Consider the following 25,741-nt stretch of genomic DNA (forward strand, 5'->3'; position numbering starts at 1 on the left):
TGGTGGTGATGTCTGGAACAATCACACAGTGTTACAGTTGTATGTTTACTTGTGGGTCTCTCCCCACTAGTCTGAAAGGGACCTTGCTAAAAGTCTTTGAATTAGCAGTGTAAGAAGAGCACCTATTGGGCACCCGGGTGGCTCAGTCGGTTAAGCAGCTGCCTTCAGCTCAGGTCACGATCCCAGGGTCCTGGGATCCAGTGGGCAGTTTGCTTCTCCCTCTCTCCCTGGCCCCCCTTATGCTCGCGTGCGCTCTCTCTCAAATAAATCTTTTTTAAAAAGAGCACCTATTATATGGGAGGCATATAATGAATGAACAAACACATGGAAAATACTAAACAGTACTTCTATGGCCCAATGAGAGGAATGCTTAATAGAAAGTCTACCTTTACTATTTTCTGCCTGCTCTTTCAAGAAGGCAAGGAAACAAGAGGAAACTGGCTTGGAAAACGAGATCACTGGCTTCTCAGCCGCTTTCTGCATATTGTACAACCAGGAAGCTGACAATAAAGTTTATTTGAGCGTCGACGTGCCCCGACGTGGCCCCGCCCCCGGGCTCCCCACCCGGGCTCCCCACCCGGGCTCCCCACCCGGGCTCCCCACCCGGGCTCCCCACCCGGGCTCCCCACCCGGGCTCCCCACCCGGGCTCCCCACCCGGGCTCCCCACCCGGGCTCCCCACCCGGGCTCCCCACCCGGGCTCCCCACCCGGGCTCCCCACCCGGGCTCCCCACCCGGGCTCCCCACCCGGGCTCCCCACCCGGGCTCCCCACCCGGGCTCCCCACCCGGGCTCCCCACCCGGGCTCCCCACCCGGGCTCCCCACCCGGGCTCCCCACCCGGGCTCCCCACCCGGGCTCCCCACCCGGGCTCCCCACCCGGGCTCCCCACCCGGGCTCCCCACCCGGGCTCCCCACCCGGGCTCCCCACCCGGGCTCCCCACCCGGACCCTCCGCGGCCTTGTTTCCCTCGGGGGCTCCCCTGGCCCCTCTCTTCCCGGCCACCAAGCACGTGCTTTCCGCCCCCCGTGCTTGGCTTCGGAGCCCCCTCACCCACTTCTGCCTGGGCATTGCCACTGTGTGCACTTGCTAAACTCCAACCCCCCAGCCCACCCCCTCAGCACACGAGTATTCACTTTCTCACTTAGCTCTTCAACTCCATGGCTCCCCGGGTAATTGGGCGATACTTTAAGCACATGGCTGAAATCTGAGGAAGGTGCCGAGTAACTTGAAGACTAGTTCACTGTCCGCCAGGAACTAAGGGGTGACGGGGCGGGGGGCGTGCAGTCGGAGCCCACCCAGCAGTTTGAGATCAAGAGAGTGCACAGTTCAGTTCAGGACCAGCAGTGTTGGGATAAGCACACACAGTAACAGGCTTGTGGAGTCGTGCAAAAAAGTTAATGGCAGGTGATCAGGGCGGTTGAATTGTAAATGAAAAGGTATTGGGGATTTCCCAGCATTAAAATTTCAAAATGCGTTAATATTGCTACCCATGTTATTCAACTACCACTCACCACTACTCATGTCTTCCAGAGTTTCTGGCCTGTGGTAGACTAATAAGTGTGAAAGTGATCCCCTACAACGCAGGGTACTAAGACCATTGTATAGTTCTCAAGACTTCCTAATGGAAGCCTGAATTTGACATTGGAAATAATTTCTGAGCAGTATAAGGGTGTTTTGTTGATAGAAGCATATCAATGTATAGAACCTTGTTTTTCTCCTTTGCCTTTATTTAATAAAAAAGGGTCAGTGACAACAGAGCTTCGATATAGATTTGAATCTTTGGACTTCAGTTTTCTCATGTGTAAATTGGGGATATTACCTTCCTCAGGTGTGGGAGGATTAAATGAAATGAATGAGCTTTTCTGGTGTATGCCCTTATGACGGTAAATGACAGTGATATCTTCTATTCTTCTGTGTTGTCATTTAGTTTCTTGTATTTCACTATTACTTTGCTATAAGTTTAACTTTGCCCAGCCCTCCCTCATTCTCCCCCTCAAAGGAACTGGAATAATAACCAACACTTAAATAGCAAAACTATGTGCCAGACGCTGTTTTTATCTTTATTTTATCCTCATAACAACCCCAAGAGGTAGCTCCTATTATTCTCATTTCGTAACTCAAACTGAGGCACAAAAGTTTAAGGTGATTAGCTCAAGTTCGCACAACCACTGAGTGTAGCTAGAATATGAGCGCAGGCCAGAATTTGAACAGAACACTTGTTAATCTGTTCATCCAAAACCTGCACTTCAACTCCTGCTTCAAGCAGCTCAGTTAATTTACTATTTTTAAAAAAAAATCCACGAGACCATTTGTTTGTAAGAAGGAAGTGTTTTTATCTAGTGCTTCTAGAGATTTATGAGATATTTTTGTTGCAGATGAAACAGAATTTAGAAACTTTATTGTTTGGCTTGAAGACCAGAAAATCAGACACTACAAGATTGAAGACAGAGGTAATTTAAGAAACATCCACAGCAGTGACTGGCCCAAGTTCTTTGAAAAGGTAATGAATTAGGAAGTTAAATAATAGTAGTACAGAGAGCTTTTCTAAAAATTATATGATGACGGTTAAGCTTAAAATTAATTTGTTCTTTTAAAATAAGTAAAAATAGTAATGATCAGTGTTAGAAAAGCTGGATTTCAGGGATTTAACTTTTTAAATTATATTTGTATTTATTTATTTATTTATTTATTTATTTATTTATTTATTTTTAAAGATTTTATTTTTTTATTTGACAGAGATAAGAGACAGCCAGTGAGAGAGGGAACACAAGCAGGGGGAATGGGAGAGGAAGAAGCAGGCTCATAGCGGAGGAGCCTGATGTGGGGCTCGATCCCATAACGCCGGGATCATGCCCTGAGCCGAAGGCAGACGCTTAACCGCTGTGCCACCCAGGCGCCCCTATATTTGTTTTTAAAGTAAATCATATCTTTTACAAGCTTTCAGTGTTAGAAAGTTTTGTCTGGAAACACTGTGAGGTTTCTTAAATAAATGGTGACTTGTATTCTGTAAATGGTACAGGTGGCCAAAATCAGACTTTTCCTTAAACCAAAAGGTAGCAATAACATACTTACTTTGTTAATAAGACACTGATGTGCTTAAAAACTAAGATTATTTCTCGTTTGTGGTTCTGTTAAACATACATAGATGTCCATTGTTGTGTACAATATAAATAATCCTGAAAAGGTCTGTATATGTATCTTATTTTTGTGGCTAGAATAATTTTCCCTTTGATTTAGTTTAATTGTAGTAACATTTTTGCAGAAAAGGCAAGTGTTTTCAAATTAGAATAAAAATCACATTTTCCAGTATCATTAATTACATTAAACATTTTAATCAGCTATATTACTTTGAAGAGTAAGATATTTTCCTTTAAAAATACAAGAATAACTGAATTTTTTATTTGCTATAGCAAAGTGATCAGGAACTTTCTCTTTAGAATCAGAGAGTTTATGAATTATGGAATTGTGTAAGTTACACACTAGCTCTATGACCACAGGCAAATTGTATTAAGCTTTCTGTCTCAGTGTTTTCATCAATAAATGGGATAACAGTGGTTCCTATGTCAGAGCAGTGGTGTGTATTGTTAATAAGTGATATATAGTTATGCCTGGCCCATAGCAAGTGCTATATGCTTCATTACTTCCCCTGCATATACTACCATTATTGCTACTACTGGATTATTTTCTTTTGCTCTTAAAAGGGTTTTTTGTGGGGTTTTTTGGTTTTGTTTTTGAAATTTTGGTATGTTTAGACTTATAAATATGTTGTTAGGATTTTATATTTGCTTATATCACATCTCATGACCCATTCATGTGTGCAAGACAGCACATAGTTTCACAGAAGGGTATTTGAAGAATATAAAAAAATTCTCTAATGAAAAACACCTAGAAGTGACAGTAAAGTAGGATAACTTAAATATATTGGACTTACAATCCAAATGGACATTATCTTTCAAGTTGGTCTCTTTGGAATGATGATGTCATTGTTTAAAGCATATTCATAACTTTTGGAATTACTTTTAGATCATGAGACATATTTTGAATATCTTTAATATTGGTAATTTTTTATAATTTGAAGGTGGATTTGTTTTTTGCACCATTACCAAATCTTGTGAATGAGGTGTTTTCTTTAAAGCAGCGGTATAAAATTTGGGGTTAGAAAATGAGTTATAGCTAGGGGCGCCTGGGTGGCTCAGTCGTTAAGCGTCTGCCTTTGGCTCAGGGTGTGATCCCAGGGTTCTGGGATCGAGCCCCGCATCAGGCTCCCTGCTCTGCTGGGAGCCTGCTTCTTCCTCTCCCAGTCCCCCTGCTTGTGTTCCCTCTCTTCTCTGGCTGTCTCTCTCTCTGTCAAATAAATAAATAAAATCTTAAAAAAAGAAAGAAAAGAAAAAGAAAAACGAGTTACAGCTAAAAAGTACTGATTTATTAATTAGGCCCAAAGGGGAGTTGCAGAAGTTTTGACTAATAGCATTATTCCTGGAATGAGATTTTAAGCTCCTAAAAGACCCATTTGAAGGACAGTGGTCACTTGGACATACAGCTTCTGGCAATCATCTAAAACACTTGGTTACATTCACCTGACTTACTCTATTCAGTGGCATTTCCATAATATGAAAGCTAAGGTTTAGATGATAATTGGTTTATTTGTATATTCTTCTTTTTAAAGTTTTGCTTGTTTTTTTTTTAACTGTTCCATGTGTTTTCAGACCTAGAATCAGAACATTTAGGTTCAAGTCCCAGATCTAAGTTGTGTAACTGTTTGCAAGTGTTAATATCTAGGCCTTTTTTCCTCATCTGTAAATTAAGGAAGTTGTTTTAGATCAGTGGCACCCTACCTGGAATCTGCAAAAGTAATTTCAAAAAGCATGATGGAAATACTTTTTTTCTTTAAGTGGTACACTTCAATGTTTCCTTCCTTTGGATTATATAATTGCATCAATAGTTTAGTAGTGTAAGTGTTGTTTATATTCTTTGAGATCCAAACCAAGATCTGTTTCAGCCCTACCATTTTTTTCGTTCTATAACATTATAGTAATAATGAAACTAGATATTTTTTTTCTTCACAGTATCTCAAAGATGTTAACTGTCCTTTCAAGATTCAAGATCGACAAGAAGCAATTGACTGGCTTCTTGGTTTAGCTGTTAGACTTGAATATGGAGATAATGGTATGTTTTGTGGGAAATGCGTGTTTTAAAGAGAGGAAGAGGAAAGGTGGGCAAAAGGAGTGTTAAAATGTAGGGAACTTAACAGTTTGAGTTTCTTTGTCTTACATTGTTTTACCTTTGGTTCATTATAAGTTTTATACATCCTCATTTCCCTTTTTAGCATCTATTGAAAAGCTTACTTTTGTAACCAGCCTCCCCCCCCCACCCCGTAACTCCCAAATTGTCTAGGAAAGAATTTTCTTTTCAAAAGTTATGGTCTTTTATCATAAAACATTAAAAGCAACTGTCTTTCGTTGGTATTTAGATTTTTCTTTTAGTATTTGGGAATGGTGTCTCCTGGTAGTTGTCTTCTCACAAAGTAACATTACATTGGTAGATTTGCTGTCTTTCACGGTTTGCACCTTAGCCTTCTGAGTTAAATTGTTAGAGTCCTACAATTGATAGGATTTCAGAGTGTTGGTTGCAGCAGGTAATTTCACAAGAGACTGAAATATACATCTAATTCCAATAGGTACTATAGGCCAAAATATGTTTATTATTTGTTTCATGTTTTATTATAGATACTTACATTATTGGACACTTTTGCATATTAGTACCTGTAGTAAAAAAAAAAAAAAAATTTCCAGTAAACTTGTGTTTCCTCTCATTAGACCATTTCATTTGGAAAGGCCTGCCAATGTCTAAATGCAAGATCCAATTATCTTACCTACATCCTCTGAGTTTTATTTTGTTCTCTTTTATGGGGCAGTCATGTCCTTTTCGTCTTCTGCTTTTGAAGCCTTTTTTTGTTGTTGTTAAGGTTTATTTATTTTAGAGAGAGCATGCATGTGTGCATGTAAAGTTGGGGTGGAGAAAGAGACAGAAGGAAAGAACCTCAGGCCAACTCCCTGCTGAGTGTGGAGCCTGAGGTGGGGCCAGATCTCAGGACCCATGAGATCATGACCTGAGCTGAAACCCAAGAGTCAGATGCTTAACCAACTGAACCACCCAAGTGCCCCTTTTGAAGTCTTTTTGATCTTTGTCTTCTTTTTCCTCCCATTCCATCACCATCCATCTTTTCCAATATCTTTTCATCTTCATTCCCACAGCTGTTACCCTGGTTCAGGCTCTTGTCATTTTCTGCTAAGATTATTGTAGTATCTTTCAAACTCATCTCCTATTAGCATCATCTTCTCTTTTCATCCTCATGGCCCACCAGGCTTACTTTTGGAAACATAAATGTTTTAGAATGCTACACTTTGCTTTCAAAGAAAAGCTCCTATTACATACTCGGAAACACCATTGCTTTCCCTTTTTCTGCAAAAGGAGCTGCAGGTCCTTTGGCCTGGTATTCAAGGCCTTTGATAACTAGTGTCTAACCAGTATTCACATACTTGACATCCCAGCCAGACTATAAGAGTGCTGTTTCCTGTTTATGTCTTTTTTTCTCCCCTAGATTTCTTTGCTTACACTTTTCCTTGGCCATTATGCCATGTAAGTCTGTCTCTACACATCTAAATCCTGTGCATCCTTGTAAGATCCAGCTTAAATGCCACCTAGCAACAATAATATTTTTTCTCGATTTTCATAGCTTTTCACTCTATGCCATGTATACTTTTTATGTCATTTGTCACTTTCCATTTTACTTCTGTGTCTTATTTGCCTCATTAAGTTGTAAGCTGACCCTCAGCTTTGTTTCCTGTGTAGTACCTCTGTTAGTTTCTTACTGATGCTGTAACAAATTACCACGAATTCAGTGACTTAAGACACGATTTGTTATCTTACAGTTTTGGAGGTCGGAAGTCTGACATCTGTCCTGCTGGACTAAAGTCATTTTGTCCACAGGGCTGGTCCCTTTTGGAGGCTTTATGGGAAGATCCATTTCTTTGTCTTTTTCGCCGCCTTGAGGCTGCTTGCATTCCTTGACTCTGGCTCGTTTATCTTCAGATTTACAGCATAGCATCTTCAAATCTTTCTTGTGACTCTGCTTCCATTGTCACATCTTCTCTGACTCTGTTCTTCATGCCTCCCTCTTATAAGGATGCTATGATTATTTTGAGCCCACCTGGATAATCCAGTATAATCCCCCATTTCAAGGTCCTTAATTTAATCACATCTGCAGAGTCCATTTTGCCATGTAATGTAACATAATCATAGGTTCCAGGAATTGGGATAATGGACATCTTGGGGCTGGGAGGTGGGGAGGCAGGGGACCAGTCATGATTTTACTGCCACGGTGTCTGACATAGTTCTCAGATACAATAGATGTGTTTATGAGCTTTAATAAATGTTTGATGAATATAGTGTATGAATGTTTACGTCTCCTGATATGGAGCATCAACCGGCTGTTTTTTTGCTGGTTCCTCAGACTTAAATTTCAGAAGCCTTATGGCAGAAATCTTAAGGAAAGCTCTAAGACTTTCTTTACTTTCAATTTTAGTTTAGAAAGAAAATACTTGTGATTCTCCTCCTTTAATAAATGTAATCGTAAGCCTTGGTAGCATTAGTTGATTTTTAGGGTCTTTATTAGAATCTTTATCTGTTGTGGTCTGAGTCGGCAGAAACTCTGTGAGTTGGTTTGCAACAAAAATTTCTCCAGCTTTTCCAAAGTGTTTTTCAGTTATTCCCAAATAAAATTGTTTTCACATCTCAGTTTATTTCTGTTTTACCCTTTTTTCGTTTTACTTGTCCTGTTTTTATGATGCTGCAATTTAGGTTACCTAGCTACCAAGAACAGTAGATACTGTATGATTGTGTGTCCCTACAGTTTACTGTAGCTCTTAAGTACATTTACCTATCAGTAATGGCATGGTCTTTTTTAGTAGAAAAACAAAACAAAACACAAATGAGTTTGTTTCTGAAATACGGTAAATTTTTTGATATTGAAAAATTGTAGTTGAATTTTATTTGAAACCTTAGTTGAATTATAGTTGAGAAGTAAGTAGTATTAAAAGTCTAAACAAGAAAACAAGTTTTTGTGTAATTTTTTGGAAAAGGTTTAAAGTAGTAATACTGTCCCTTATCAGTAGGAGGTGCTGTTGTTCTTTTGTTTTACCTTAATACGTTGCATTCTTGACCTTTAAGGTATTTAAATTTTTTATTATTTGATGAAACCGTTGTGGATTTTTATTTGTGCCTTAACATTTTTTAAATCCTTTTATTAGCTTCTCAGTTAAGGTGATTAAAATCTGACTTAAATGTTTCTCTTTTAACTTCTTTGACAATTTCAGATTTACAAAAGTTGCAGAATAGTACAAAGAATTTTCACATTTCCATATTTTGCAATTATTAACGTTTTAGTTCACTTGCCTTATTGTCCGTGTACACATATACACTAATGTAATTTTTCTCAACCATTTGATAATAAGTTGTAAATGATTCTTTTCTCCTTACATACTTTAATGCACATTTCCAAAAAAAAAACCACTGTCTTACATAATTACAGTATAGTACTGATTCAGTACTGTTATGTATAGCTATCATTCACATTTCACAAGTTGTCTCAGTAATGTTCTTTAGAAAAACAAAAAACAAAAGCAATCCTGGACCATGGGTTGCATTCAGTTATTTTATCTCTTTAGCCTCCTATCATCTGGAACATTTACTCAATCATATTTTGTCATTATTTGTGTTTCCTGATGCTGACATTTATTTTGTAGAATGTCTCTTGGTTTAGGTTTGTTTGATGTTTCTTCATAAATAGATTCAAAGTTTGTACTTTTGTTAAGAATAACATAGAAGTAATGTGTTCTTTTAAGTTAGTGATATGCTGTGTTACTGGTCATGTTGTTCTGATCACTTCAATAAGGTTTCTCCACTGTAAAGTTAATATTTTCCCCTCTGTAATAAATACGTATCTTGTGGGGAGATACTTTGAGATGATGTCAGTATGCTTTTGCTCCTCAAACTTTACCTCTGCCTTTAGCTTCGGCTTGATTCTTCTTGCCTGAGTCAATTATTATGCTGATGATGATTGCTAGAGGTTTTTCTAATTTCATCATTAGTTATACATTTATTTGTTGGCTTTTTACTGTAAAGAGGAGCTTTCCCCTCTCTCCAGTATCTCTCCAATTTATGTTTGTTTATTTAAATTAGTGTAGATATGTGGATTCTTATTTTACTCAGCATAATGTTTTTTGTTGTATATTTTGATGTTTACGCTGTTCCAGTTTTGGCCAGTGGGAATTCCTTCCAGCTAACCCCTGTCTGACTTAAAGTTTAATGCTTTTAGTTTCCCTCTTGTTTCATTTATAAATCACAGAAGCACTATAACCAGAGGTGGCATTTTGGGCATTAAGTTTAGTGAATTATTATTAAATACTTGTAAAGTCTTTTAAGTATTGTTAAGTATTTCTCAAGTAAAAGTAATAAAACCGGCCTTTGGAATTCTGAGTTTCAGGTCTCCATAGAATTAGTTTAGGTTTGTATATGATGGTGTGTTTGAAGTGCTGATTTTTTTGGAAGGTAAGGTTTTTGGATTCCGTATTTGGCGTTCAAAAGATTTGGAAAGAAACTTTTTAGTGAGTTTGTGTTTAGTCTCATGTAACCTATACTTACCTTCCTCCCATTCTTCTACCCCTGCTAAGTTTCTGAGCAAGCTGTAAATGCACACCCTCTCTCCTCAAACTTAGATGGTGTTTGAAATGTCTTCCTTTTAGCAATGTTAAGAGAGATTTGTATAGATATTTCAGTAATCATTTTAGCTTAATCAGAAAGCTACAGTCGTATTGTCTTCTGATGGATTTTTTATAGCATAAAACAACTTTGGATGAGTTATCGTAAGCTTATAATCAGTTTGGCTCAGTTAAATTCAGTAAATAAGCAATGTTTATTTTACCTTAAGGTACAGTTCTACAAATTATATTTTTGTCTGCCTTTACAGCTGAAAAATACAAGGACTTGGTACCTGATAATACAAAAAATGCTGACAATGCAGCTAAAAATGCAGAGCCATTGATCAATTTGGATGGTAAGTATTTAAGTGCATAAAAATGATCAGCATTTCTGGTCCCTTCAATGTTTTTTATTTCCTAGAATGAGGAAGCCTGGGTTTACTTGGTTGTAGTAAATTAAGAATGCTTTATGTCGGTGTTTAATTCTGTGGTGTTTTTTATTATCATTTACAATATGTTTTCTCCCAGCTCTTATACCTGAATGCTGTTCTTTGATCTCTTCATACTAATTTGGGGTTTTGATTTGTATTTAATCATGGTGGTGATTGTTTACCTTCCTGGATGCATAAAATATTTTTTCTACTCTAATGACATGAGACAAATGGTAAAAATTTTTCATTATTTTCACTTCCAGATGCCTTTAAGTCTCTTTTTAAGTATAAAGATTCTAATTCTATTATAATAATTATTCATTCATGACAGATTCATTGTGACCTATAATTTACAAGTTACTTGTAGGAATTAATAAACTGCTTACCCTTACAGGTTAATACGCTGCTTGGACAGACTGCTGCTGCTTAGAGAACAGGTTTTGGGAAAATTGTCCATTGAAGCGGTCTAGTTTAAAATTAATAGCTTTGGGCAGAAATATGATTTAAAAGTGCTACATAAATGTACCTTGCAGGAAAAGTTACAGCACAGTCCTAACGTGAGTTAACTGAGTCACTCATTGGTTTGTTCAGTGTGGCTGATCTAATAGGGAACCGGTTGATCTCATCAGTTTACCTAATCGTCAGTGTCCCTACTAGACTGCTCTTAGCAGCAGCAGTTTTAAAAACGAAGAGATATTTTTGTTATTGGAAAATTAAAAATGTTTTTTGTAACTTTATATGCTTACATATATGTCTGTAATTATATGCTTGCAGAGCTATAAGTTTCCACTTTTAATCTTTTATAGTAAATAATCCTGATTTTAAGGCTGGTGTAATGGCTTTGGCTAACCTTCTTCAGATTCAGCGTCATGATGATTACCTGGTAATGCTTAAGGTTAGTTTCATGTTCTTGATTCTTGACAAATTTTGTATGTAGAAGAAAAACCTCATTTTCTAAAAATTACCTATGTTTGATATGTAGATACATGGCTAAATGACTGAAATGTGGAGGGATGGGGGACTTAAAGCAGATTTCATGATTTCATCTGTTTTAGATTATCTCATAACAGTTCATGTCCAAGCGTGTTTACTTTGTGCCTGCTTCTGTGCGCAGTCTTTGGGAAAGATGATTTCATTCAGTCCTCCCCCCAATCCTGGAGGTAGTGGAGGTAGATGCTGATATCCTTTCATTTTAGTATGAAGAAATTGAGACCTAAAGAGAATAGATAATGTCCAAGATGACACAGAAAATGGGAGAGCCAGGATTTTAATCTAGGCACTCTGACCACGTGGTCCATTCTTTTTCCTGTATCTCCATACTTCTATTTAATCGGTCCTTTTAAAGATTTGTGATCTGTATTCACTAAGATAATAGAAAATGCCAAATGAGTCCTGGTGGATTTGGTCAAAAATGTATGCCTCCAAATTTCTTTGAGGACTGAATGTTTTTGTTTTCCTAGTGCTCCATCCTACATAGGCCACTCAATTCATACCTGCACTTCAGGGGACCCAGTGATCTGAAAGAGGTCTCTTATTTCTAAGAGGAAAAATACACTCTTACTTCAGAAAATTATGTCACGTAATTGTGATAGTACAATGGGCTGGGATATGGGGAAGGGAGTAGTATTTAAAATACTTAAGATTCCAGACTTAGATATTATTATAGAAATTATTACTGATTTTATGAGAAATTGAGCATTTGACTATACCTCATACGTGTAAATCACCTTAATCTGCTTTGCAGTAGATATAATAAATTCCATTCTGACTACGAGAGATTAGCCATAACTTACTCTACTTTTTAGAATTGTATGTACTAAATGATAGTAAAAGAGAAAAACTAGATTATTATAATTCTCTATACTGAATCTGCATGTTAACTCAGATTTTCTCAACTCAGATTGGATGCCAAGAGACAAAAAGTTGGGTCACGTGGCTGGCTTAGTCAGTAGAGCACATGACTCTTGATCTCAGGGTCATGTGTTTGAGCCCCACTTTGGGTGTAGATATTACTTAAATGAATAAATAAATTAGAACTTCTTAAAAAGAGACAAAAAGTTGTTTTTATTGAAATTTAGCTCTTTCAAAGGCTTGTTCCTTACTCAGTTATGTAAATTGCTTTGGCACTGAGAAGACAAATAGACTAGCATATTTGGGATGCTTTTGTTAGTCTTTAAAAACCCAAAGGGAAAAGTATAAATCAGCAGTAATCGAAAGCTTTATAAAATTGTAAGCTGCATGTTTGGAGTTATTTTAAGAACCAAACAATCCATGACAACGTGGAAAACATCTTGATAGGTTTGCCACGTGTGAGAATTGATATATTGACTATTCGGCAACAGGACTGATTAATAAATTTGTGACTCCTATTAAAGACTGGTTTAATGGTTCTTTTTAAATGTAGCATTCGGCTTGTTATATTAATTTTTTAAGTTTTTGCACTTGAGTTACTGTTGTTATTCACTAAAATTCCTTTTAAAAAAATCTTATTTTTTGAGCGTGTGTTGGTGCGTGAATGCACTTGTATCTGCCATAATAAAATGCATTGGTGATGAAGAAAAACTGTGTTGTATGAGAGATCTGAAAACATTTTACTATAATTAAGTGAAAAAAATCAAGGACAGTGTGTATGATATGCTACCCTTTGTGTCAAGAGTTTGCGTGTGTGTGCGCGTTTATGCTTGAGCTTGCTTGTAATAGAATCCTTGTAGGGATTCACAGTAATCTGGTTCCAGTGACTGGAGGGATGGTTGAGGCGGGGGTAGGAAGGAGACCTTTTTTTTTTTTTCTTTAACCACGTATCCTTTGTTTAAAATTTTTTTTCATGCATATAAATTACCTGTTCCAAAAAATGCTTTTAATTGTGAGCATCTTTCCACATTATAAAGTATTAAAATGACAGCTTTAATTCTTTCAGCAGTTTTGTTTTTAATTTACTGGCGAATTTTGTTAATGAACTAGGTAAATCTAACTTTATCAAATTGGGTATCCTTATTCTCTAGACTCAGACCAGAAAAGATGAACAGCCAATTAAAAAAAACTGTTTTTGTGTTTCTCAGGCAATTCGCATTTTGGTCCAGGAGCGCCTGACACAGGATGCAGTTGCTAAAGCAAATCAAACGAAAGAGGTATGCATTATTCTGTAAATAAATTTCCGATTAATAATGAAAGTTTCTTCTGGTATCGTCATGAGTTCAAGTTTGGTATGTATCTGCTTAAGATAACCGTTCTTTGTTAGAACTGCCCAGAGAAAGGGTAGCTTATTTCAGTGGGATTGAATTTGATTCATAAACAAGTTACAGCCATTTTTGAGTGAAAAATAAACTTATCTCACTTCATACCTTAAAGCAGCTATCAATAGCATGCCCACAGTCTACCAGCACAAACCACTGCACGTGCCCAGTTTAAGAGAATTTACCTTGTAAAATTTATTGGGTTATTTTGACGAATTGCTAGAAAGTAGAACACGCATTGTTTTTCTTACCGATTTCCTTGTTTTGACTTAAATCCTGTGCCTTCTCTTTTGTTTCTTCAGAGAAATCTGTTCTCATTCTATTCACATTTCCTAGCATCACTTATGAGAAAGTAACTTACTTAAGGCCACCTAGTTGGTAAGTGGTTGAGCTCAGGCAGTCTGACTGGAGAGCCAGTGCTCTTACAGTAGTTGGGGACAACGGTCTGTATGTGAAGGCCTACATGAGCTAGTTGGCCAGCCCAGGTGAAGGGGTAGGGGCGTAGAGGCTATATTAGACTATAAGTTTCTGGGTACGGGTGACTGCATCTGTCATCTTTCAGTCCTGCTTTGTAGGCTGAGGAAACTATACACCATAACTATTTTTCCCTGAATTCTGCGATATTTTAGATGAAGTGCACTAGAAATCCAAATGCCCCCTAAAGTCTCACTGACTGTGGACAGTGCAGAGAATGTCCTCAGGGGTGAGCAGCAGTAGCTGCAGGTGTCTGATAATGCTTCTTGTTGTGCATAGATACTGCAATGAATGTCTTGGGCACAAGGGACATTCTAGATTCTGGTCCTTTTTTTGTCTCCCCTAATTCCCCAGTGTCTTTCGTCTTCTGATCCCATCTTTAGCAAGGCCCAGCAGTGTGAAATGGTTATTAATGCCAGGGCAGTGTAGTCCACCGTGAAAGACACTGTTTGTTTTAAATGCTCTTCTTATTGCTTATTAATTATGTATGAATCAGGCCACTGGAAATTGGATTAAAGATCGGTTTCTTTCACCCACACTGTAGAACAGACAGTAAATTGTTCTGGCATAATAAAATCATTCATTCATTCATTCAGGAAAACTATGCCTTCGGTTTGAAGGCAGTGCAAATAAGGGCATAGCCAGATCTTTTTGCTCTTGTTTACAAAGTAAAATTTTATTTTCAGTGCTCCAAGTCTTTAGTGTCACCTCAAAGTATCATGCTATATAGTAATACAGAGGAGAAGTTCTTACAGTAAGTGTTCTTGTTTATAATCGTAACTAGCATTTGGGGCATTTGGTAAGGGTCTTTGGGTTAGTTGTTCCTTGGTGGTCTGTTGGCAAGTAAAATAGAAAGCCACTCAGTGCAATTCTGCTTGTTAGTTTTGCTTGCTGAATTTACATACCTGTATATTTTTTCATTTATTTAATGTAGTATTATTTTAAAGCAGTTGGAGCCTCAGTAGATTTGCATTATTAGGCAAGAATTGAGTAGTAACAGCTTAGCATTTTGTAACATTGAAAGTAGAGATTTTATATAGTATGATCAGCAGAGTTTAGACTGCCTGTTCTTGTCACTGTGAACTCCATAGAGTTTGGCATCATGGTCGCCATCTTTGGCATACCTCTGTTAGAGGTACTGACAGGGTTAACTAAATGGTTTAGAGTCTGTTCATTTTCCTAGATTTCGGAGTAACTTCCAAATGAACTGTTATTGAAAGTTAAATTATATATAGGTAATCTGGTAATCATGCTAACTGAAAAAAATAATATAAATTTTAGATTTTATATAAAGACAAATTAATGTGCTCAGAAATACTGAAAGTAATCCTATTCCATTTGCCCTGTACTCTGCTGCTTACTGTAGGTAGAATAGGATAGCAGCAGCCCTGCTCGGCTGCAGTGACGGCATAGCCGTAAAAGGAGCTACTGAATTATATGCCTAGTCTTAGAGCGAATGGGTGATGGAACTAGCTTCCCACTCCATGCAGAGGCCATTCTTTCACGTATCAAAAGGCAAATCTAGAGAAAATTCCCCGACACCCCCCCCCTTGCCACTGCAGCTAAAAGGGTCAACGGAATAGCTAGCTGATTTTCAGTTACAGATGAGAAAAGAACATGATTCTTAACTATAAAGTTTTGTCTTTTTTTTTTAAAGGGCTTGCCTGTTGCTTTAGACAAACATATTCTTGGTTTTGACACAGGAGGTGAGTGATTTTGTTTGAATTCAAACTTTTTAGAGACTAGGTGAATATTTGGGGGAGAAATGGGCAAGTAAATGGTCTTGAATACTGATTAATGCAGTTTTCTTATAAAATAGATGCAGTTCTTAATGAAGCTGCTCAAATTCTGCGATTGCTGCATATAGAAGAGCTCAGAGAGCTACAGACAAAAATTAATGAAGCCATAGTAGCTGTTCAGGCAATTATTGCTGATCCAAAGACAGACCACAGACTGGGCAAGGTTGGAAGATGAACGTTTTAGGATTTCAGCTTCTCACCTACTTAGTACCATGGTAACCATGTACCCTGCGGCATGTGTTTTACCATCATTGCTTTTTCTTTAATAAAGTTGAGAAGAGTGGATTTTTTTTTTTGACTGTTATGTTTGTGTATCTATATAATTAATCATCCTCTTTCGTGGTTGAGGTACATGCCAACCCCCAGCTTTGTTATATAGACAGTACAGATCCTCAGATCATAGGAAAACTTAAAATATTTTATTGGAGTAATCTAGAAAATTTGAGAATTGTTACATCTTTGGTATTTATAAATGTAGTAACTTCTGTGGGTAACTATAGAGAGACTTAACAGGATCAGAAGATACAAATCGAAACATTCTAGCACCTTTTAATATAAATAGAAATGCAGTGATGCAGAGGTAAAAACAAAAACACACACAAAAAACTTAGAACTTTTGCTGGGAAACTATAAATAAGTTGGTTTTTCCCCCGCTAGTTCTGCATAGCCTTCTCTAGGTCAAGGCTTATGATCTTCGGGATTGTGTCTTTATACTGATAACCTTGCTTTAATTTCTTGGCCAGAAAGAATCCTTAGCAAAAATTTAGATTTAGGGTCTTAACATACTCTAATTGGTTCTTAGTTGAATGATTTGACCTTTTAAATGATAGAAATGTTTATAAAAATTGCTTTAATAAGCAATAATTAAAATTGTTACTTTTTTAAACTTGTAGTAACTTTTGTTTTTCAAAATACAGTAGTAAAGATTGAGGTATAAACTTTTCACAAGATACATCGTCTTTTTGTTCTGAAAGTGTTCATCTTGTAAGACCAATTCCTTTTTCACTTTCTTCACCTTTGCAGTAAATGTTCTTTAGGGTCCAGATTCTGATTGTAAACTCCAAGTCCTTTATGATGCCATGTTTACTTTCTTCCTGTGAGGGGAGATAGAAGGAACACTAGGTAAATATTTTATAACCCAGTTGCAACAGCAAGTATTTTAAAGGGGAAATATCCTAATAGGCTGACCTTTTTTGTGTAGACATAGGGGTGAATAGTCTTTACTACCCTGTGTATTGACCATTAACTTTTCCACTCGAAGTGGCTGTCACTGGTGGCAATGTCTGTGGTAGCAGCCGTATTTGGGCCAAGGGTAATCCTTCCCTGCTGGTCCAAAGGAGCAGCCTGAGCATTTTATTTACCTGTTGGGCAGTAGGGGTAGACTGCAGTTATCCCATAGAGATGAGATCGTTGCTCTGGGAGATACTCATCAGTAAACTGGCCGCTGTCTCTATTTACTGATATAACACCATCCCTGGTAACAGAAAGGAAGAGTAAATTCATGGGATTTAAGTTGGGATAGAAAAAAAAGTCACTTTCAATAGAGAATTTCTGCTAGCTAGCCTTCTAGAATGACTTTTTAAAATTTAACCAAATGTGTTTTGACTCATTTAGATTTGAAGATTTTCTGTATCCGTGGCTGTCAAAGTGGTCCCCAGACCAGCATCACTGGGAACTTGCTAGAAATGTAAATTCTTGGACCTCAATTCAGACCTACTGAATCAGGAATTATGGGATGGGACCCAGCGATATGTTTTAACAGTCCTTTGGAATGATTCTGATGCCATCCTAAAATTTTGAGAACCACTGGTAAAATCAGTGCTTCCCAACCCTTGCTGAACAAATTACTTGAGGATCTGTTAAAATACTGATGCCTGGGCCTCCTGCCAGACCAATTAAATCAACACTGCAAGGGATGGGGTAGAGGGGCTTAGACATCTAGATACGTTTTTAATGTTCCTCCTTGGAGAACTAGTCTAAATTACAGTACTTCTCCTTCTCCCAGGTGGACAACGAAAATGTCCATGATGTCATTTTTTTTAAAAAACCAATTTAAATCATACAGCTAATATAGCTCATGGTACCACTTAAGTGTAGTCTTTTATTCTCTGAAGATCAAATTTAGATTAATGCACTTCCTTTTTTGGATAGTTTAGTATCAGCTCTTCCACTTCTAAGCAACACCATTAAGTAGGATTTTTAAAAGCAATAACACTTGAACAATGTTATCTACTAATTAAGAGATAATGAAAACTTCAGTGAAGAGCTTAATTACTAAAGTCATCAGTGCCATTAGGTAAAATGTCACTAAGGGTGGTATGTCTCCAGACTAGTTTGCCTTTTCAGGCTTGGCCAGTGTGTGTCAGGCTCACCTCCTCCAGTCTGTGTGGTAGAAGTGATCTGCATAGCTAACAATACTGAAGGGGTAGTTGAGGTGGTTCTGAATGACGCGCCGTCCAGTCCCATCAGGTAGTGTACACTCCAGTTTTTTGGTTCCTTTTAAAACATCAGAAAGGGAAAATGAGATCCTTTCATACCATGAGAAAAGAAAACAACTTTGCCAAAAATAATTGTGGCAGGTAGAGGCCTTCTGAAAGGAAGCAAAGAATAGGAAATAAGACATTTTATTCCCAATGCAGTGATACAAATTAGAAACTATAATAGCATTCTAGTTTTTAGAATTTAGACCCTTGATCCTTTCTTGGAAGAAAGGATTGCATTTCTTCTCCCAAAGTAGGACATTAGAGATAAATTTTTCTAATTAATTTCAAGTGTCACCTCATAAATTGTTGTAAACATAACATCTAGATAAATACTGGCCCTTCATAAGCAATGTATAATGCCTTTTAACTAAAATCCTTAAATATTTTTTAAAGACCTGTTATTTCCTAGATAGGAATTAAAAGTAATTAAAATGGTAACATGGCTTATATTTTTCAGTGTAAAAGAAGCAGTCTTCAACATTTTGCAATACCTAAACAAGTTTCTTACGGAACCTGGCTTTAAATTTCAAATAGTTTTTTAAAATGTAACTTTAAAAAAAAAGTAACTGTTGTTTTAGACCACCCGGGTTAAATACTGACTCATTTGCATTATAGTCCTTTTTATTAGATTATAAAATCTTCAAGAATGGACCTTTTCGTATTCTTTAGTATGGAAATAGACATAGAGCCTCTTTTCTAATTATTCTAATAAAGAAATCACACTACAGAAAGAGAGAACTTGGGTATTGGCAACCCTAACTGCCACATCACTTTCCAAAGAATGTCCTTAGCATAATAGCCTACTGACTGGTAAAGCAACAGATTTTTAAAAATCTTCTAATAAATACTGGCAAAAACAAAAAAACAAAACACCTCTTGTTCACTGATCTAAGTTTGTCAGTTTCAACAGTGGGTTTATTTCTTTTTACTTTAAAAAGTATACCAAGTGCTTGTGTGGGGGAAGGGCAAGCATTACAAAAATGAGTTGGACATAAGACTAGCCCTCAAATTATCACCTGATTCACAGACCCCTCTGCCCCCAAAACCCCAGGAAGGATTATAAGTATCAATACAAAGTGTTAACAGTTTATACACCAACTAAAGGAGTAGGTTTTGTGCTGTACTGTTAAAAATTTAAGCCAAAAGCTCTACATGATGAGATCTGGTTTTGTTGTAAAATCCGTGGTAGAGTGCGGGCCCTCATGGTAACGAAGCGTGGCGTGTTCGCTGCCCTCAGTAATACCTGCGTCTGCCCAGCAGAGCAGTTTGGAGAAGGGGTCAAAGGTTAAACCATTAGGTAGTCCAATATCTTTATTCACCAGAATTCTTCTATTTTCTCCTTCTAAAGAAGACGTTTCAATTTTAGGAGCTTCTCGATTCCAGTCCGTCCAGTACAAGTTGCTGTGGGATAAATTAAATATAGTGAAAATGCAGTCCAAGAAATGTGTTTCTGAGTTTTGGTTACTTTCACCATTTAATGAAGATAAACCTAGGATTTCAACGCTAGGATTTTCTAATGCATTGCTGAAGGAGACCGGCCTCATTCCAGGTTAAGTGTTAGGCAGCCTGGTCTGATTATCTGATCCGCATCACCCCCAGTCCCTCTCACATAGTCTCTGAGGTCTGTGTAGTGTACCACAGTCTTAATAATTAGTTTACTGTCTTCCTTCCTCCTAGCATGTGAGCTCCATGAAGGGATAGACCTTGTCTGCCTAGCACAGTGTCTACACCTAGTAGGTCCTATACAAATACTGTCAAATTCATGTGTTGGAGCTTTTACACTCTTGTTCTGACCCTCCCCACCCGGCATTTGAAATCCAAGGGCTTCAAATTAGGATCGACAGGTAACAGGAGAATCGGGAAGCCCAGCTGACCCTCGGATTGGATCCACAGCAATGGCTCGAGGATTCACCAGGTCCGTGTGGAAGAGGGCTTTGCGCTCAGAGCCGTCCAGCCTGGCCCTCTCTATCTTGTCCAGGCCACTGTCCGTCCAGTACATTGTTCTACGAAAGTGGTCGATGGCAAGTCCTTCGGGGCTTATCAGACCTGGAAATAGAACAACGGCAGGACTGGAGCATTTGCAGGTATGAAAACCTGAAGCAGAGAGATCTACTAGGTTTGAAAAGTTTAAAAAACAAAGTCCTGAGAGGCTCTCAGTTGCAAGAACCCGTTTAACAGAGGAACTTGTTCTGCCACCTCTAGTTCTCTAACACACCCTCCGGCCTGATGGCACCAGGCGTGTGCACGGTGCGGGGGCCGGGCAGTGGCCGCGGTGGCCGCGCCCTGTGGGGAGACTTGTTCCTCAGGAGGCTCACCGCAGGAATCACCTTCTCGTTTCTTACATTTGAATGTGTGTGTACAGAGAGGCCGGCACAGCACCACTCAGTGAAGTGACCTGTGTGGCACTGAACCTCCCCTTTTGCACTTAGTAGAGTCAAACGAACTACCAAGTGTCTTCTGGATGAAGTCGCTGACCTGAGTTGACGATTGTCTCAGGCTCTGCTCCTGGTTCCAGACTGGCACGGCTGATTGTCCGTCCAGCTACGTCTGTCCAGTACACCATCCTCTCGCGGCAGTCATAGTCAATTCCCACAACTATGGAGCCCTTTGTGGACCAAAACATGAAATTGGAAGAATTAGGACTCCTTGCATTTCCCTGGAGCTCGCGCTCAGCTGCCTCACGCACGGCTGTAGTGAACAGCCCGTAATGTAGTCTTGCAGGCAACCAAGCAGCATGGTTACACAAGTGGGCTGGGAGGCTGACTTCTGGGGTCCCAGTCAGGCTTGGCCACCGACTAGCTGTGCCACTTAACCTCTCTATGCCTGGGTTTGTGAAGATAACAGTACCTACTTTATAGTGCTGCTCTAAAAATTAACACCATAAATTCTCGTACAGCGTCCCAGTCATGAGTCTGCAGCAAGGGCTTAATAAGAGCTATTGCTGCCGGCAGTAATCAAATGAGCTCATGAAAAAAATCAGCCCCTTTAGGGATTAAAGGACAAACGTCAGTCTCAGCAAAGTAAGTTCTTAATATTTTACTGGGCAAAAAAAATCTGTTACTGCTTCCAAATGGTATCAGCACCTTTGAAACAGCCTTTCTAAAAGTCACCAACATATAATAACAAAATCTACTCCCCCATTTCCCTGTGACTATAATCTTTCCCGAGGTGTTACCCCTATCTCTCCTCCTCACTACGAAGCAAACTTTTTGGTTGTACGTTTATGTAAAAGAAAGACTCCAGTTGGATGGGTAAAGGAACTGGAGACTGATGGTCACCAAACCTCTGGCTCAGGAGGTCTTCCGTTCTTCATTGCTAAGTAAATAAGTTGGGTTTTTTGTTTTTTAAATGCTGAGCCTGTGATACTTCTTTGCAAAACTCCGCACAGTACTTGCTTCATTCAATTTCCAACTCCGACTCCTGGTCTGAGAAACTGAACAGATGTGCAAAGCCAACATCTAAGGGCCATCTGGCTGTCCCTGAGGTCACACCAGTTCCTGGCTTGCCTAATAACAAAGCCTCCTGGGGCTGCCTTGACATGCCTCTGGGAGAGGAGTCAATATAAAAAACACTAAACAAAGCAGGATTTGGCTCCTCTGAAAAAGTGGTCAGTATATATGGAAGGATCTGAAGGTCAAGTGTAGTTTCACTTCAAAAGTGAAAGTCCTCTGTCTCAGGCAGGAGTGCATGTTCATGTGGGTTTCCATTGGCCTAGAAAATCATGGGAGCTATCATGTATTGACTTCAAATCTCTTCGAAGAATAAATCATTGTAAGTAAATTTCCCCAAGATGTGCTTACAGCCCATGTTCCATTCTGTTTCTGTCCCACTTGCCCCCCCCCCCCACCCTAGGAGAGGCAAGTTCAGACACGCAGCAGAGCCTACAGACTTGGCTGGATAGTTAGATTGAGGTGTTGACAATTTCTTAGTTTCTGCATCTTTTTAGAGAACCTTACACAACAGCATGCAAGTGTTTGCCAACACAACTGCAAAACCTAAAACCTAAAAAGAAAAAACACCTCTTCCTCCGAACACTGGCTGCTTCTCCACTTCTGGAATCCGGTAAGGAGTTGGTTTGTTAACAGAAGTAAAGGCAAACATGGACATTATACTGTTCCTTGTCCTAGCTGAGCAAGTACGTGCTGCCTGAGGTTTAGAAATGGGACCAGATGGCTTTCCTTTATAAGTGGCAGTGCCTTGCTGGTGAACTCCCCTTTTCTCCATTTTAGAGAAGAAATCCCTCCTCCAAAATGGAACGCCTTGACCGTGGGGACACTGCTGGCGCAGGACCAGCAGGGATCTAGGGAAAGCTTGTCCGCTCCTTTCCCAGCACCCCTCCACCCAGATCCTCTGTGAAGGAGTTAGAGAAGAGCCTGGTCCTCAGAACCAGAACAGGGAGGGCCGGGGGCTGCAACAACGAGGCAGTCACTCATTCATTTCCACTTGGTGTTCTCAACTAACCACAGAAACCACACCCTTTCGCTGGTCCTCCCGGGGCCTCTGGACAGGTCTGGCACGGAGAGGACCCTGGGGTCTTGGGTTAAGGTTCTGTCCATTTTGCCGTGGATCCCATACTGCCTCAACATCCTCACAAAGCTGAAACTCCCTTTCCACGTATCTGAAACCCCATGAAGCACTGGAGAAAGCCTGGGTCAGTCAGACGTGACTCCGGGCAACAGTGCCCCCACTTCCTGCGAGAGCAGCGTCGTCTGACTCCTGCCGTCAGACTACAGCCCAGACACCCTCCAGGACGTCCCTCTGCCTCCGGCCCTTGCCCAGATCCGAAAGCCCTGTGCAGTTCCCCCCCCACAGGAGAAGTCCACTTTACATGTAGTGACAGCAGGGTCCTGGCCATGTCCTTCTGAAGCCTGGTACCGTTGAGAGGCAAGTGGCCGATCTGCTGGCCCTGGGCATAGAGCAGGAAGGTGCCCACAGACGGAGGGGTCACGTCAGGCCGGGGCACGGGCCGGACTGTGGGCGGAGCAACTGTGGGGATACCTGCCGTGGGAAAGAGCGGGAGGGGATGAAGGACAGAAAGGAAGGGAAACGAGGGTAGGTGGAGAGAGGGGAAGAAGTTACTTTCCACATAGCTGAACCTCCAAAAACATCAAAAGGTTTTTAGCCTAGACAGATGTGTTCCAGATGTTCCTTAAAAGAAATTCTAATTTCTAGGGGTTTTTTTTTCCCCAAGGATTATGTAAAACACTGCCAATTACTAGGGAGGAAGAAAACAAAACATTTCCCTCAGAACAAAGCAAAGGTTTTTTTCTTTTTACGGGAAAGAAACTAGCCAGTATCGTGTCCGCTTTTCTTTGGGCCCCCAGGGCGACACGTGTCTCCTTTCACCCTGGGCTGGGGAGGAGGGGTAACTGCATGTTGAATGGAGTTCCAGATGTTCTAATTACAGAAACTGCTAATGACAAAACCAAACATGAAATCCAAATTGGGATCTCGGGTAGACCAGAGTATAAACCAACATGGTGTATTAGTGACCACTTTCACCGGACCTGGTGACCCCCATTTCCCCACCTTCACCCACAGCTGGTAGTTGGCCTCCAGCAAGCCCTCTGAGCAGCTGAGGTGATGGTCCCTGGGTGCTTACATGCAGGGGTGGTGCCTGGCTGCGAGCGGGTGCCCTGCACTTCTCTGCCGTCTTTGTCCACGCACCAGCAGAAGTCACTCTTCCCGTGGCACTGCAGGGGGATGAAGTGGCCCAGGTCATCACACTGGGGCACGTACTGGTCGTCCCTGGGCGTGCCACCGTAGTGCTCCAGCAGGTTTTCCCTCCAGCGCTCACAGACAGTCCGGGGCCTCTGGGTGGGCTCTGAGCAGATGGGGACAAAAAAGCCTTTGATGGTGAGCCAAGGACAGAATACAGCATGTAGCTGAAGATCCCCACACCTGGCCTCCCTCCTAGTGTCCACCAGCAGGGCCCCGGCCAAGCCCCCGGACACCGGACCGCAGCGGTCAGGCGCTCTAAGAAGCTCTCCGCAGGGATCCGGAGGGGCCAAGAGGATTTGTCATCAAGGTCCAGCCACTTGAGTAGAGAGCAAGAGGAGGTAAAATCAGGGGTGCAGGGCACTCTGAGGCCGGGAGAGGCCCACGGGGACCACTCTGCCTGGGTCCAGGGCCTCTGCTAACAGAATGCCTGGTGGGGACCCTCCTCAGGGACTCAGTGACCTACATGATATTTAAAGGTATCATTTATTCATTCCCACTTGGTTCGGGCTCCAGAACCTACAGCGGAGAGGGCAATCGTGAGACTGGCCATGTATCTTAGAAACTGTCCCTGCGTGCTCTACCTATGTGGCCCTCGTGTCTGCTCACTGGAAAACTATGGAGTAAGACTTGCGGTCATTAGTATGTGCGAGCACAGCAGGCGTGGTGGCCAACAACTCCGTACTGTTAGACACTCCAGTTCCTGGAAGCCCCTTGGCTCAGAGCTGAACCTTTTTCCCGGGTCTGCTCCGGCTTCCCGCCATGTAGCTCTGCCCCCTCCCATCTCCAGCATCCTGCCCTCCCTGCTCCCCCTCCCAGCTCGCCACCACCGGGCTTAGCCACCTGTGAGCTCCTGCAGACCAGTTTCTCTAGCTCTTTTGTCCCAGCCTTGCTCCCACAGGGCTGTCACTCTGTCACAAACATGGCGGTTCTCCGTCTGCAGGGATTCGGCTGTAGGGTGTTTAAATAACTCAGCCACCCAGCTAGCATAGGCTTATCTAAAGGAACTCAAATAGAAGGTGTTTTTTTTTTTTAAAGATTTTATTTATTTATGTGACAGAGAGACAGCCAGCGAGAGAGGGAACACAGCAGGGGGAGTGGGAGAGGGAGAAGCAGGCTCATAGCGGAGGAGCCTGATGTGGGGCTCGATCCCATAACGCCAGGATCACGCCCTGAGCCGAAGGCAGATGCTTAACGACTGCGCCACCCAGGCGCACCTGAAGGTGCTTCTTTTTTAATTTGTGCAACTGAAAGCCTGGGGTCTGTAGAACCATACAGCCAAGTACCTTCTCGATACCCCCAACTGGATGTATAACATCCGTCTCAGAACAAAATGGGGCCCTTGCTTTCCACCGTCAAAGCTGCTCTCCCCTAGACTTTCCCTATCAGTAAACAGCACCTCCACTTTCCATTGTTCAAGCCCGATCGACTCGACTCCTTTCTCTCTCTCGCTCTCCATATCCAACAGGTCATAAGATGTCAGCTGTCCCTTCAAAATACATTCAGAAAATCCTCACTTATCACCGCATCCACCCCTATCACCCTGGTCCAAGCCCCATGGTCTCCTGCTAGGATTATTACCAAAGCTTTCTTACTCATTCGTGGCTTCCCCCCTCCTTCCTGCCCCCCAGTGTAAACTACCAGCAGCCAGGAAGGGAGTCCCTTTAAAACACAGTCATTTCATGGCACTCCTTTGGTCAAACTTCCAATGGCTTCAAAGAACAAAGTTGGAAACATTACACTTTGGTCGCACGTCTAGGAAAGCGGGAGGGTGGTAAATAAAATCCTTAGAACTCCGACCCAACTAGCTCAACACAAGACTCACCAGGTTTGGGGGAAGTGGAC

At 40.6% G+C, this 25,741-nt stretch overlaps 2 protein-coding genes across 5 annotated transcripts in view; one reads left to right on the forward strand and one right to left on the reverse strand.

Moving 5' to 3' along the window:
- The first annotated feature begins 1,852 nt into the window (after positions 1 to 1,852).
- RTRAF (RNA transcription, translation and transport factor) lies at positions 1,853 to 15,980 on the forward strand. Its single transcript, XM_008703364.1, has 8 exons — positions 1,853 to 1,883; positions 2,376 to 2,500; positions 5,067 to 5,166; positions 10,028 to 10,114; positions 10,996 to 11,084; positions 13,249 to 13,317; positions 15,554 to 15,602; positions 15,716 to 15,980. The coding sequence occupies exons 1-8, from the start codon at positions 1,853 to 1,855 to the stop codon at positions 15,868 to 15,870; spliced, it is 705 nt and encodes a 234-aa protein (XP_008701586.1). The 3' UTR covers positions 15,871 to 15,980.
- A 114-nt stretch (positions 15,981 to 16,094) lies between these two features.
- NID2 (nidogen 2) overlaps positions 16,095 to 25,741 on the reverse strand; it is a 57,644-nt gene continuing 47,997 nt past the window's right edge. For 2 of the 4 annotated variants that reach the window (XM_040641830.1, XM_040641828.1), the window contains 8 exons: positions 23,781 to 24,002; positions 23,007 to 23,176; positions 20,654 to 20,783; positions 20,053 to 20,224; positions 19,422 to 19,579; positions 18,068 to 18,191; positions 17,057 to 17,169; positions 16,095 to 16,789 (listed from right to left, as the gene is read on the reverse strand). In XM_040641830.1, coding sequence (XP_040497764.1) covers positions 16,779 to 16,789; positions 17,057 to 17,169; positions 18,068 to 18,191; positions 19,422 to 19,579; positions 20,053 to 20,224; positions 20,654 to 20,783; positions 23,007 to 23,176; positions 23,781 to 24,002 — 1,100 coding nt within the window. In that variant the 3' untranslated portion in view covers positions 16,095 to 16,778. Of the gene's footprint in view, positions 16,790 to 17,048; positions 17,170 to 18,067; positions 18,192 to 19,421; positions 19,580 to 20,052; positions 20,225 to 20,653; positions 20,784 to 23,006; positions 23,177 to 23,780; positions 24,003 to 25,741 lie in introns of those variants that run through there. The other 2 variants (XM_040641831.1, XM_040641829.1) reach the window with 1 other exon arrangement.

The sequence above is a fragment of the Ursus maritimus genome, unplaced genomic scaffold (assembly GCF_017311325.1).
Source record: "Ursus maritimus isolate PB19 unplaced genomic scaffold, ASM1731132v1 scaffold_25, whole genome shotgun sequence".
Taxonomy (NCBI): domain Eukaryota; kingdom Metazoa; phylum Chordata; class Mammalia; order Carnivora; family Ursidae; genus Ursus; species Ursus maritimus.